Source organism: Halichoerus grypus, chromosome 3 (genome assembly GCF_964656455.1).
Source record: "Halichoerus grypus chromosome 3, mHalGry1.hap1.1, whole genome shotgun sequence".
Lineage (NCBI taxonomy): Eukaryota > Metazoa > Chordata > Mammalia > Carnivora > Phocidae > Halichoerus > Halichoerus grypus.
The window spans coordinates 59,870,099-59,884,855 of record NC_135714.1 but is presented as its reverse complement, the minus strand read 5'-3'; the positions used below and the strand labels follow the sequence as shown (position 1 = coordinate 59,884,855).

General features: G+C 35.5%; 1 protein-coding gene across 4 annotated transcripts in view; it reads left to right on the top strand.

The window, feature by feature from the left end:
- The window catches only part of G3BP2 (G3BP stress granule assembly factor 2), a 76,821-nt gene that overhangs the window by 54,337 nt on the left and 7,727 nt on the right, over nucleotides 1–14,757 (top strand). For 3 of the 4 annotated variants that reach the window (XM_036109362.2, XM_036109360.2, XM_036109361.2), the window contains exons 2-8: nucleotides 4,367–4,485; nucleotides 6,950–7,031; nucleotides 7,816–7,989; nucleotides 8,869–8,959; nucleotides 10,413–10,515; nucleotides 11,079–11,259; nucleotides 12,238–12,336. In XM_036109362.2, the coding sequence (XP_035965255.1) occupies nucleotides 4,391–4,485; nucleotides 6,950–7,031; nucleotides 7,816–7,989; nucleotides 8,869–8,959; nucleotides 10,413–10,515; nucleotides 11,079–11,259; nucleotides 12,238–12,336 (825 nt within the window). In that variant the 5' untranslated portion in view covers nucleotides 4,367–4,390. The remainder of the gene's footprint in view (nucleotides 1–4,366; nucleotides 4,486–6,949; nucleotides 7,032–7,815; nucleotides 7,990–8,868; nucleotides 8,960–10,412; nucleotides 10,516–11,078; nucleotides 11,260–12,237; nucleotides 12,337–14,757) is intronic. The other variant, XM_036109363.2, reaches the window with a different exon arrangement.

The following is a 14,757-nucleotide window of genomic DNA, read 5'->3' as shown; positions in this document are numbered from 1 at the left end:
GCTTTGTAAGTTATATTTAAGTATAAATTGTAGCACCATTCTACAGGTAACTTCTTTTTGTTTTATTATTCCCTGTGGAAGGAAGCCTCCCTACAGCTAAAGATGGACTCTGCCTAGCTTCTGTATAGCTCTTTGTTTAGGCTTTTAACAGATTAGCATTGTCTTACCTCATCCACCATTTGAGGTTCACTTTTCAAGTTACTGCCTCTGAATAATTCAATTTATTGAATAATAATCTCTTGAAAGTTGCCTTCACTGTGTATTTACCTTGCCTGTCTCTCTGATCTGTATTGATGATGTGACCACCATACTTTCGTGATTGTGTATGTAGATGGTGGGCATTTGAAAGCCTCTCAAACTTTGTTACAATAACTCTTTAGTGTATTTTGACCTTTCTTTGATATTGATATATGTATTCAGTACTTTTTTTTTTTTTTTAACTTTACTGTTATATGTATGTGACAAAAATGGTAGGTAAATATATCCTTTATAAATGTGATGGAAGATTTGGGATAAATGACAGAGTGTCACTGTAGAAAAATCTGGAAATATGGAAGAGAAAGAAGAAAAACATGGGAATCTCCAAATCCATAAACAGTCCCTAATAGCATTTCTATTATTCATCATTTGAACAAAACTATTTTGTACATAGCTATTTTATTTAGAGGATAAGTGAGCATCTTCCCACATCTTAGTATTATTTTAGCATCAGTTACAGTATTTAAGTATGTATTAATTTTCACATTTTAGTTATTTTATAAAATTTTACTAGATAAGTCTACTGTTCTTCACACTTCCTCATCATTCAAAATAAAAAAACTGTCTTAGCTTTGTTACTTTATTTTATTTATTTATTTAAAGATTTTATTTATTTGACAGAGACACAAGCAGGGGGAGGGGAGAGGGAGAAGCAGGCTTCCCGCGGAGCAGGGAGCCCGATGTGGGGCTTGATCCCAGGACCCTGAGATCATGACCTGAGCCGAAGGCAGACGCCCAACGACTGAGCCACCCAGGCGCCCGCTTTGTTACTTTAAATGTAGCAAATGGGGGGCGCCTGGGTGGCTCAGTCCTTAAGTGTCTGCCTTCGGCTCAGGTCATGATCCCGGGGTCCTGGGATCGAGCCACGTTGGGCTCCCTGCTCAGTGGGAAGCCTGCTTCTCCCTTTCTCACTCCCCCTGCTTGTGTTCCCTCTCTCACTGTCTCTCTCTGTCAAATAAATAAGTAACATCTTAAAAAAATAAAAAATAAATGTAGCAAATGAGAATTCGTTTATGCATTAGAATTTGTTAGTCCTTATTGGAAGTTTTTAAGTTTGGGGGGAAACTAATGACACCTGAAATGACACTGACTCTACTTTGTGAATTAAATTTTTCTTTTTTTTTTTTTTTAAAGAGTTGGTATAATTGTAGGTGGTATAGAATTCAAGGTAGAACAAAGACTGAAGAGCAGACTGGCAGGATTCTAGGCTGGGTTTACTCTGACCTTACAGCTAAGGTAGCAACGGCTGAGTAAGAGGGAGTAAAGAGAAGATGAGTCCCACTGTTTGGGTTTTTTTTCTTTTCCGAAGTTTATTCTTGAATGTACAACAGGCTCCTAGACACACTCATTCTAGCTATAGGTAGCAGCAGATGTTAATGGCAGAGAATCCAGGTGTTTTAAACAGCAGTGGAAGTAAGGGTTACCATCTCCTAATGGAGACACAAGTAACTGCTTACTTTTTGCCAGATTTCTCAATTCTACCTGTGGCCCGGGGACCCTTCCCTATAACTATTATACTTCACTTTAGCTTCTCCAGCTTCTTGTCTTTTTGTTTCTGTTGGAAAGCTTTATCTTCCTCTTCCATCTCCTTGAACTGCTTCAAAGGCTTCTTTCCACTGCCTCATCCCCAGACCCTGCCACTGGAAGCAGTGAATTAACCATTTTTGAAAGCAGGTGAGGCGTTATTGAAAATTTTAAACAGATTTGTGTTTTGTTTACTGTTTTGTATACTGTTTCAGGACAGTTGTAAAAGGAGAGAAAACCTAATAGAGCCTTATGTAAAAGTTGAATTGGGAGTCACTCGGGTTGTATAGAGCTAGTTTTGACTGTAGGCTCTGCCATGGTTTATTTATTTATAAAGATTTTATTTATTTATATGAGAGAGGGAGAGAGCGAGAAAGAGCACGAGTGGGGGTGGGGGCAGAGGGAGAGGGACAAGCGGACTCCCCGCTGAGTGTGGAGCCCCACTCGATTCCAGGACCCTGAGATCATAACCTCAGCTGAAGTCAGACAATCAGCTGAGCCACCCAGGTGCCACTCCTGATTTTTATTTAAAAATACTATCACAATTGTAATGATTATGGCAGGTTATCTTTCGCTATAAAAATTTTTTTAAAGATTTTATTTATTTGAGAGAGAGAATGAGAGAGAGAGAGAGAGCACATGAGAGGGGGGAGGGTCAGAGGGAGAAGCAGACTCCCTGCTGAGCAGGGAGACCGATGCAGGACTCAATCCTGGGACTCCAGGATCATGACCTGAGCCGAAAGCAGTCGCTTAACCAACTGAGCCACCCAGGCGCCCTAAAATTTTTTGTTTAAAGGAAACCTAGGGGCACCTGGGTGACTCAGTTGGTTAAGCGTGACTCTAGGTTTTGGCCCAGGTTATGATCTCAGAGTTGTGAGATTGAGCCCTTTGTCCTCTGCACTGGGCGTGGAGCCTGTTTAGGATTCTCTCTCTTCTCCCCCCTGCCACTCCCCCCCCCCCCCCCGCCAAAAAGGAAAGAAACCTACATTGAGATTCATTTGTTAAGCAGGAATTTAAACTGTATCCCAGTTTGCCCAGTAAATACAGATGCTGTGGGTTTTTTTTTTTTTTTAGTACTTTATTTATTTATTTAATTAAAAGATTTTATTTATTTGACAGAGACAGTGAGAGAGGGAACACAAGCAGGGGGAGTGGGAGAGGGAGAAGCAGGCTTCCCGCAGAGCAGGGAGCCCGATGTTGGGCTGGATCCCAGGACCCTGGGATCATGACCTGAGCCGAAGGCAGATGCTTAATGACTGAGCCACCCAGGTGCCCTTTTTTCAGTACTTTAAAGTGTAATAGGAAAGGGTATTTGATTATAAATATATATTTAAACAAGTAATATTTAACTTCCTCTTTTTTTTCTCCCTGTTCTCCAATTCCTAATGTTATAATTTTGACTGATGGGGGCTATAACCATATATAAGTCATTTACTTTAAATGATTGTGTGTCTATTTGTATTTTGTATTTGTTTTTCTTATTTTTAATCCCCCTCCCTGTCGGCATAGACCCCTCCCCCTGCCCTGTGTATTTGTTTTTCTTGATTTATCTTTGAGATTTCAGTTTAGCAGTACTTTATTATAGTGCCTAACCCATTCTGTTTCCTATGTGCTTGTTTATAATCCATGACAGATTATAAACTTTTAAGTTTTTATTTTAATTCCAGTTAAATATATTTAAATATTAATTGGAATTAAAATATACAGTATTATATTAGTTTCAGGTGTACAGCATACTGATTCAGCACTTCCATACATCATATTGATCACCTATTTAAGCCACCACCCCCCCCACCCACCCACTTCCCCCCTGGTAACGATCAGTTTGTTCTCTGGAGTTAAGGGTCTGTTTCTTGATTTGTCTCTTATTTTTTTTTCCTTTTGCTTGTTTGTTTTGTTTCTTAAATTGCACCAGATTATAAGCTTGAGGGTAAAGTCTTAATCTTGTTCACCCACTGGACTGTCCCCTTTATTAAAGAGCACCTAGCAATGTAGTTAGATGCTTATTACTTAATTAATGGAAAGAATTTTTTTACATATACCAAATGTAAAAAAATACTAATCTCTGAGTACTCAGGTAATTGCTGATTTTTAATGGTAATTATCATTTTGAAGCAGTGAAGTAATTCTAAGGAGAGCGAATACAAAGAAGATACTAGTCAGTATTTTCCCATAATAAGTCTAATCTTCCGGTCCTGACTTGTGCCTTCTGCCTAGTTTTTAAAAAATCAACCATTGGAATCCACGGACCTAGATTATAGTCCCCAGAGGAAAGAGGTACTGTGGATGGAAAAGACTTGGTTATGGTGTTCATACTGTGAGGCAGCACGGTACTTTCTGGGGAAAAAGAAAAAGAACTGTGTGGGGGTGGGTGGGGAGGCACTGAGGAATAGAGACAAAGAGGAACTGCAGATGTTGGAAGTTACCAGTAGTTGTTGAGAATTTATTATTTTGTTGTTAATTGGTTTTCAATAAATGTATTAATTTTCTTTATTCCTTTTTGTATGGCTAAGAAAATTTACTTCCTGGAAGTTTACAAAGATGACTTTTTAATAGTTAATTGTTCTTGTGTTTGCTCCCTTAGCATTTGACATTGTGCAGCAAAGAAATGGTTATGGAGAAGCCCAGTCCGCTGCTTGTAGGGCGGGAGTTTGTGAGGCAATATTATACTTTGCTGAATAAAGCTCCAGAATATTTACACAGGTAAATTCTAAATGGATTATTTAGTATTTTTATTTAGTTTTGTTTTCTTGAATAGGACTACATAGTATTTTGTCTTTCTTGCTTCATGTTCTGGTTGTTTCTTTGCAAACCATAACCAATATTTTAATTGTCTAATGGCTAAAATCATTTTTTCAAGTTTTTAAAAAAATGAGACCCACAGGGGTGCCTGGGTGGCTCAGTCAGTTAAGTGTCTGGCTCTTGATCTCAGCTCAGGCCTTGATCACAGGGCTGTGAGTTCAAGCCCTATTTTACTTAAAAGAAAAAAAAAGAAAAAAAAGAAATCCACGGTAAAAAAAACAAAAAAACAAAAAAAGTCTTCACATTATATCCCATTATATAACATATTCATATCTGTGTACACAATTATATCCCATTATATAACACATTCATATCTGTGTACATAATTGTATCCTTCAGTATTTTGTATTTCATTTAAATAAACCTTGGGCTTGACCAACTAATGGGTTCTAGTCTGCACTTTGAAATCGTAGTCATTAGTTGACTTTTTTTTTTTTTAAGTTCCTTATAGCAGTGTTAGAAAATGAATCATTTAAGTGATTATACTTGTGAAAATTTCTTCTGATTGATCTGCAAAATAGTATTTCTTGGTAAAACAGCAGTAGTAGCCTTGTTTACTATTTTGGCAGGAGTTGGACATCTGTTAGCTTATTTTTTCCAGAGGTTGAAATGAAATTGATTTATATTGTGAGTAGTATTTATAATTTTTGTTCTTCCTGTGTATTTTAGCAGGTGAAAGATAAATGATCCTTTTATAAGGATTAGGTTTTGCAAGTTTTTGTTGTAGAACACACCAGCCACGTGAGTTAAGGGATAAATCATTGCCACTTCATATGGGAAAAGCTGTTAAAAGGACTTTTCTTTTTTTAGCTAGGTCCTCTTTATAAGTATGCGGGGCATTCTAAAGTTAGATTTTGCAATATGTCTTGTATTATTCCGTAAGACATTTTTCTATAACAAATACCCCTCCTCAAAAAAAAAAAGTGAATACCTGTACATTTTTCTAATTAGAGAAATAAAAGATATTCTTGCTGACAGTGTATGTAAAGGAGTTTGGGGTGGGGAGGGGAGAATGGAATTAATAGGGCCTTTCCTTGTCTGAAATTTAGTCTTTTTTAATGTAGGTATTAGCATGTTTTTGTGTGTGTTTGGTTTTTTTTATAGGGACAATAAGGCTCTCCACCATCATTTCAAAAAAAACCCCCATAAACTTCTGTTTTATACTTAGCTTATATAACCAATTTACCTATTAATGAAAATCATTTTGTAATTTTTCACTTGTTAACAAACTGTGATCAGTATCCTTATACATGCATCTTTGTGCACTTTTCTAGTTATTTTCTTAAGTTCCTAGAAGCAGAATTGTTAAAGGTATAATTTTTTCTAAGGCTTTTCCTACACTTAACAGCCAAGTTGTCCTCCAGAAAAATGGTAGAAGTTTACATGTTTGCCAGTGGTACATGCGAGAAAATAGTGTAAACTTAAAAATACAGGTAGTAGTTAAAAACATGGACTATGGAACTAGACTGTCTGGGTTTATGTCTTAGCTACCCCACTTGATTAGTGTGTGGCCTTAGGAGAGTTAATTTCTTCTGAACCTCAGTTTGCTCATTTATATAATAGTGCTTATTTCATGAGGTTGTTAGAGGAGGCGTAAATAAATTAATATATGTAATGCACTGAGAGCATTACTTGGCATAGATGAAGTCTTAAATGTTTCGTTAACAATAGGAGCTGAGTTCTCTTTATGAAAATATTAATTTTGCATGTTTGATAACCTTAATTTAGAAGGATATTCTAATTGCTTTAGGTAATGCCAGAGAAATACTAATTAATCATGTACTTAAGAGCAGTATAAAATATTAAGGAGATATCAGATACTGAAGTAATGTAGATTTTCTTATTTGGTCTCTGAATTATTTCAATGATTGTAAATCTAACTAAACTGCTTTAAGCTTTTGGAATTAGTAATCATTTGGAACTTTGAGTAGAATGTTAAACAGCAACTGATTCCCAAACAAATCTAGATAACTGAGTTTTGTATCTAAAGGGAAAAACTGGGTCAGTTACCACAGCATCAGTATTTAGAATGTATTTTGAATATCTCATTCTTCCACTTCAAAAAATAGATATGATAGGAATTAGATGAGAATTGCAAGTAATTGAGTGTATTTTCAGTGTGCCAGGCCTGAATCCTGTTGTTACTCATTTAATCCTTATAACAGCCCTGTGGAGTAGTAGTTACTGTTATTGTGTTTGATAACCAAGGAAACTGAACTTAAGGACCGTAAGTAACTATCAGAATTATACAACTATTGAGTGACAAAGCCAACATGCAAGCTAGGTCTGTTTTATACCAGAACTCTCCTGCCTCTTAGGCTTTTCTTGACAATTGAATGTTAATCAAATATCCTTGACTTTATAGGTTTTATGGCAGGAATTCTTCCTATGTTCATGGTGGAGTAGATGCTAGTGGAAAGCCCCAGGAAGCTGTTTATGGCCAAAATGTAAGTATCAATTTCATACACATTTTAGATTTTTTTCCCCTTTTTTTGTGTTAAGATAGTTGAAAATAGCCTTTTTGTGCGAATGGATTTCTTCCTGAATGTGATCATTACTTGTAACTAGAATTTTATGTTACAATAGTTGTTAAATGAGCTTTCAGTTCTTACAAATATCCATTTATAAGGGTGCTACACTGGATTGGATACAAAGAAGATAGGAAATTATCTATCCTTGATGTATTTTATACATGAAACAGTTGAGAACAATATATTTAAGTTTATACAAACATGGGCTAAACCTTATGTTATAGGAGTGCACAGAAGTATATGTACTTTATGACATTATATAGGATATGGGACTTTGGTTAGATGCTGAATTACAGAATTTGGCCTTAGTGTACAAGAGGAAATTAAAAGCAGAAGAAAGGGCACCAACAAACCCAGTAAAGTAAAATCAGCTGTGAGGTCAAGGAGTAGTCAACACACTTTGTATGAATGATTAAAAACTTAATACAGAATACTGGGAGAAAGCTATATAAAGCCCGTATTATTGCTTAATATGAGATAGCCGTAGTGATCTCTTGTATTGAGCTGTGACATGTTGAAAATGGTGGTTTAGGAACATCAACATGGCAGTAATGCATATCATGGTGGAAGGGATTCAAATGAGGCAGAAAGATTATGTAGTTAATATTTTAGAGTTAGGAGGAAATCAGTGAAGCTCTATAGTATGAAGTAATGAAGTATCACAACAGTTTGTATTTTTTCTTCCTTTCTTCTATTAAAGGATATACACCACAAAGTATTATCTCTGAACTTCAGTGAATGTCATACTAAAATTCGTCATGTGGATGCTCATGCAACCTTGAGTGATGGAGTAGTTGTCCAGGTTATGGGTTTGCTATCTAATAGTGGACAGCCAGAGAGGAAGTTTATGCAAACCTTTGTTCTGGCTCCTGAAGTAAGTTTTCATTTGTATGATTTTATTTGATTGTTATTTGTTGCGTGAAGTGTCCAGAGTTTCTTCTTACAGGTTTATATATGCATGTAGCTAAACTTGAGAACTTGGTATTGAACCCGTTGATAAACATTTGACTCTTGAGCAACATAGGGATTTGGAGCACTGACCTCCAGGGCAGTTGAAAATCCACATACAGCTTTTGACTTTTCAAAAACTTAACTCTACTAATAGCCTATCGTTGACCAAAAGCCATACTGATAGTATAAATAGTCGATTAACACATATTTTATAGCTTATATGTATTCTGTAATTCTACATTGTATTCATACAATAAAGTAAGCTAGAGAAAGGAAAATGGTATTACATAAGAGAACACATTTACAGTACTGTAACGTGTTGAAAAAAGTCATGTGTAAGTGGACTCGTGCAGTTCAAACTTGTGTTGTTCAAGGGTCAACTGTAATTTGAGCTTTGTGTGTGTACGCACTTTGCCTGTCTTTTTTGTTTTATTTTTTTCACTGCCTATTTAGAAGTTAAAGTCTACTGATACGAATGTATCAATAGGTTTACTAAGATTACAAAAGTAATATAAAAAGTATCTTATTTAGTAAGTTATATGTTAAAATGGCAAAGTTTCATTTGTTAATTAGTCTTGGTTCTCTTCTGTTGAGTACCCATTTCTTGAGTTCCAATATTTGAATGACCTTCTATAGTATACTTTATATTAATATAGCATGTTTAATTTTAGAAAATTATACTGAGTCTACATATTTCTGTAGTGTTAAAATAGATATTGCATATGCCATGTAATTTGTTCTTTTTATGCAGTGCCACATTTATGAGTATTTAATGGAATATTTGGATTTTGTTTTCCTGTAGGGATCTGTTCCAAATAAGTTTTATGTTCACAATGATATGTTTCGTTATGAAGATGAAGTATTTGGTGATTCTGAACCAGAGCTTGATGAAGGTGAGGTTAAGATAGAAGGCTTCTATCAGTATTCTTTAAGGACATGAAAAGTACGAAACTTAAAGAAATTTGCCTCTATTGTAACTGAGTCAAACCCCTTTTTCTCCTTTTTGTTAAAAAGAAATAGGTGTGTTTGTATGATACTATATAAAAATCAGACATAGAAAGTAAAACAAATTTCAGTCTCATCCTCTATATATAACCAAGAGTTTGGTGCCTATTATAGAATTTTGTTGTATCCCATCCTTAGATATTTTTATAAAAATGGAATTATGCTGGTTCAAAGCTTGCTCTTTTCTATTTAATATTATCTCTGTTGGCTGTCAATTTTTTGGCTGTATCATAATTATCTTTCATTTATTAGTTTTCTTTTCATTATTGTACTATTGAATAGATGTGACATAGGAAACTGAGTTACAGCTTAAAATAATTTATTTCCTATCCTTTCCTTTTCTTACTACTAGATCATTTTTTAAAATAGGGACACCTGCATGGCTCAGTCAGTTAAGTGTCAGACTCTTGATCTTGGCTTAGGTCTTGATCTCATGGTCATGAGTTTGAGCCCTGCGTTGGGCTTCGCATTGGGCTCCACACTGGGTGTAGAGCCTACTTAAATAAATAAATAAAGGGACTCCTGGGTGGCTCAGTTGTTTAAGCGTCGGCCTTCAGCTCAGGTCATGATCCTGGGGTCCTGGGTTCGAGTTCTGCATCGGGCTCCTTGCTCAGCGGGGAGCCTGCCTCTGTCTGCCACTCCCGCTGCTTGTGTTTACTCTCTTGCATGTTCTCTTTCTCTGACAAATATGTAAAATCTTTTTTTTTTTTTAAGATTTTATTTATTTGAGAGAGAATGAGTGACAGCATGAGAGGGGGGAGGGTCAGAGGGAGAAGCAGACTCCCCGCCGAGCAGGGAGCCTGATGCGGGACTCGATCCTGGGACTCCAGGATCATGACCTGAGCCGAAGGCAGTCGCTTAACCAACTGAGCCACCCAGGTGCCCCCAAATAAGTAAAATCTTAAAAAAATAAAAATAAATACCAAACTTCATCTTGCTTGCTTTTCAGTTGTTAAGAGAACAGGGAATACTGCATTTGAATGCCTTTGTAAGATAAAGGTCAATTTTTATTTATTTATTTATTTATTTATTTTTTAAAAATATTTTATTTATTTATTTGAGAGAGAATGAGAGAGAGAGAGAGACAGCACATGAGAGGGGGGAGGGTCAGAGGGAGAAGCAGACTCCCTGCTGAGCAGGGAGCCCAATGTGGGACTCCATCCCGGGACTCCAGGATCATGACCTGAGCTGAAGGCAGTCCCTCAACCAACTGAGCCACCCAGGCGCCCAATAAAGGTCAATTTTTAAAACTATCCTATCACTTCCTTAAACATTTAAAATATGCATATGAAATTGTTTGTTGAGTCTCTTAAAAAAGAAATGTGTGTTCTGTATTGTCAGAATCAGAAGATGAGGTAGAAGAGGAACAAGAAGAAAGGCAACCATCTCCAGAACCTGTACAAGAAAATGCTGATAGTGGTTACTATGAAGCTCACCCTGTGGCGTAAGAATAGTGTTTGCAAGGCCAGATTTGGTCTAAGCTATAATGTAGTTGCTAGGTGGTTTTTGTTCCTAGGATTACTGTTAGAAGTAAATTTTTGATAAAGCTACCTGTCAGGCCAGTATTGGAGCACTATATGTAGTGCTCAAATATATATATAAAAAATATATATTTTTATATATTATATATATATATATGCAAGAAATTTGGAAAGAGTTTTATTTACATAAAAAATTGAACATGGTTTTGCCCAAAACAGTGTTTACTTACTGATAATGCAGAATAGTTGGGACAACACAGAGAGCATTTTATTTTATTTTTATAAATATGTGGTTTGTTTATAGGTAGTATTGAAGTAAACATTTTTAGTCCATTTAAAAATGGTGGGGTTAAAGAAATGCTGCTTAAGACTGTTACTCCTTCTGCCTTCTAGTTCTTATTGGACTTCTGCTTCAAAACAACTTATTACTAGTTATGCCCATTAGGTTAGAGAAATATTACATTTTGTTTTATTAGAACTGATCATTTCACTCATACTGAAAAATGAACAAAATATTTTATTATAGTAATGGCATAGAGGAGCCTTTGGAAGAATCCTCTCATGAACCTGAACCTGAGCCAGAATCTGAAACAAAGACTGAAGAACTAAAGCCGCAAGTGGAGGAGAAGAACTTAGAAGAGTTAGAGGAGAAGTCTACTTCTCCTCCTCCCGCTGAACCTGTTTCTCTGCCACAGGAACCACCAAAGGTTAGATCAGAGGAACTCTTTAGGCCTGTAACAGCACACTTTCACATTTGGTGCCATTGATGAAGCATGACCTTTGTTCTATTATGTTAAATGGTTTAATATAGTAAACTATGCTTTTTTATGGAAATGAAAGCTGTGGGGTTTTTGCAATCCTGAGGAAATTTCTTTGTATTCACACTCCCCCTCCTCCCCAAATACCCCTAAGAGTGAAACTTAGAATTGATCCTTGTCTGTATGCAGTGTTTAGTCTCTTACATGAAATTATTTGAGTCCATGTATAAAGCTGAGAGTTGCTCTTCCATTCTGTATAAGTCCTCTATGCACGGATGCAACTGGAGTCATGAAATTTCCCAACTTAAACAAGTTGGCCTATTAAAAGAAGAGATACCGTTATTTCTGGTTAAAATGGGAGCAATTTCCTTATACACCAATTAAACTATCTTGGAAAGATAAGTGACACCCATAGTGTATCATTTAAGCCTACCTAAAACATCTTTTATCTTTCTGTAAGGTAGAAGGTTGAAGTATATATGAGTAGTGAGAGGAGATTCCTTGTTCAATTTGTGAATGTCTGTTAAAGTTTCCAGTGAGTACTCTCTTCTTTCCTATCCTTCCCCTCAACACCATCACACACCTTATCTTCCCCCAAAAGGGGAAAGAAATTGGTTCTATTAGGTTCTTTTTTTTCTAGCATGTGTAGTTAGCGGTTTTGTTTGCCATTGCTCATCTCCTTAGAGCAAATAGGAACTTGCTTGTGGATTTATTTAGTAGTTCAGACGAAACAAATAATCTTGCATAATGAGATTTTGAAAGCTGGCACATAGACTGGCATGTGTGTGTGTGCCTTTCTTTTGAGGAGTCCTCCAATATAGAACAATAGTTTAGAAATGAAAAGAAAATATATATTTGGAAGTTTCCCTATAGGAATGTTGGTGGTTTTCCATGATTAGTAGTCTAGGTTTGTTGCATTTCCTGCAGGCTTTCTCCTGGGCTTCAGTGACCAGTAAAAACCTGCCTCCTAGTGGTACTGTTTCTTCCTCTGGAATTCCACCCCATGTTAAAGCACCAGTCTCACAGGTAACCAATCTGTGAACACATTGGATTGTATCCTTGTTACATTGCCAATTGCTTATCTTTTTTATACTTCTTTAAATGAGTCAATCAGAAATTATGGATTAAATATACAAAAAAATTGTATTAAATGTCAGTGCACCCACTTTAAATGCCAAATCTCTATCATCTGCATAGGTGGTATTTGGGGTTTGGGTGTGAAATACACATTAAGTTGGTTTGATTGATAGATAGATGGATAGATAGAGTCATTTAAAAGGCTTCTTAAAATAACAAAAAAATGTTCCTTTTAAAGTTTTAAAATTTATTTAGCAAAAATATTTTAAGGAAAGGCACAAAGTAGTATGGCATTATAAAAATCACTGTTTTTTAAAAAAAAAAAAACAGCTTCTAAAAATACACTGCCTAAGCTCTCAGTCTGTAAGTGGTTCACTCTGTTTAATTGAAGCCTGTACCAACTTATGACTGTAGTGTTCACTTAACTGATCATTCCAGTATTCTGCTTTTCATCTGTTTGTCATCTTACCCATTTCAGAGCTTTCAAAAACATTGAAAATAAGACACTGGCTACCTGATGTTTATTAGATATAGTTTAGAATTAACTAAAAATATAATTAAATTTATAGTGCAGTTAAAAGGTATTCAATTCTTTTTTCTACATTTTGAGTCAAACTATTCCGCTAAAAAATTTACATTTAAAATGGTTAGTGCATATACAATTATTTTTGTATATGCCTCTTATATGCTCTAAACAGTGAAACTTTGAGGTTTCAAAAAAGTAGTAATCATTAGACAGTCTTTATGGTGTTTGGTACATGTAGTCAGCTACATAATAGCAGAATACATAGCCTCAAGATACCTGTTTTTTCAGCTAACGTTCAGGAAATGTTGAATAATGTCAGATCCAAACCAGAATTCTGTTTTAGTGAAGAAAATTAATTTGTCAAGTATTGGTTGTGCTTTTCAACCCTTCTGAAGACCTGATGAGTGACGTCTGAATTTTCTTTTGAAATGCTTGATTTATCAGATTTGCATTTGGAATCCTTTGGATTGTTACTTCATCTTCTGAGTGTTGGCTATATTTTATTCTTACTGCTAGTTAAAAGTTAAAATAGCTAATGCTTATTATGCCTTTAGTATGTGCCAGGCGTTGTGCAAAGTACTTTATATTCATTCTCATCTAATCCTCACAGTCACCCTGTAAGGGTGGTTACTGTTACTGTTCCTGTTTCACAGATGAGTAAATTGAGGCCTAGAGTACCTCAACCTAAGATCAGACAGCTGTATAAATAGCATATGGCTTGGCTTCGAATTCATGCAGTTAGACACCAGAGTCCCTTTGTGACTCATTTAAACCTATAGGTTTCTTTATTCCTCTGGAGGGGAATGTATCTCCATTTACATCAAAGAAGAGTACTATATTTAAGGCATGTCTGAATTACATTAAATCCTATCCTTTTGCGCAGGGGAAAATTTTTTTTTTAGTTGTGAGGTTATTTTTCTTTTTTAATTGTAGGAGATTAGATTGTATTTTCTAACCCATACCCTTATTAAGACATATTTAAACATGTACAGTTTAAGCCTTAACTTTCTGGGGCGCCTGACTGGCTCAGTCAGTAGAGCATCCAACTCTTGATCTTGGGGTTGTGAGTTCCAGCCCAACATTGGGTATAGAGCTCACTTAAATAAATAAAACTTAAAAAAAAACAAAACAAAAAACCTTTCTGATCTTTTTAGGCTATATTTAGAATGGATTCATGATTTTTCCATTTGATTTAATCCTTCAATTTAATTACTTTGGTGTAGTATATCCATTGCCTTAACACTTTTAGCGTAGTTTAATAAAAGGAGAATTAAATTTAATTTAGTGTATTGGTAGGAATTAACTTAGAAGTAGGTAAGTTAATTTCTTGGTGAAAAGGTTTTGTCTGGAAATTGACTAGATTATCTAAGTAGCTTATGTTCAGTTAAAGAACTTACTGTGGTTTTACCTGCTGTCATTGGTTTGATTTGATGGTTCCATTTTTATTTCATATTCTGTTTGACCTTCTTTTGTGGAATTTGTCATCTGAGCACACTTTGTGGTTGCATGGGATTAATTTGTAGGGCTCTAAAGTGTAGTATGTGAGATGTTAAGACATTTTATCTTGTTGGAGTAAATAGTTCTAATCATGAAATTGAGCCTGAAGAACTATAAATGCACAGCTGGCTTAGTTGACATAAATTAATCAGTTATTGAAAGGAATATTGTTAGATCTTGTTCTCTTTTTTTTTTGCATTAGCATCCTCAAATACCTTCTGAAAGTCAGGTTGCTAAATCACTGTATGAATTATTTGAAAGATATTGGAAATTACTTGTTTGTTTTTAATTTTAAATCCTTAAAGGATAATGAATTTTTCTGTTTTGCTACTTGCCGTTATTTTTGT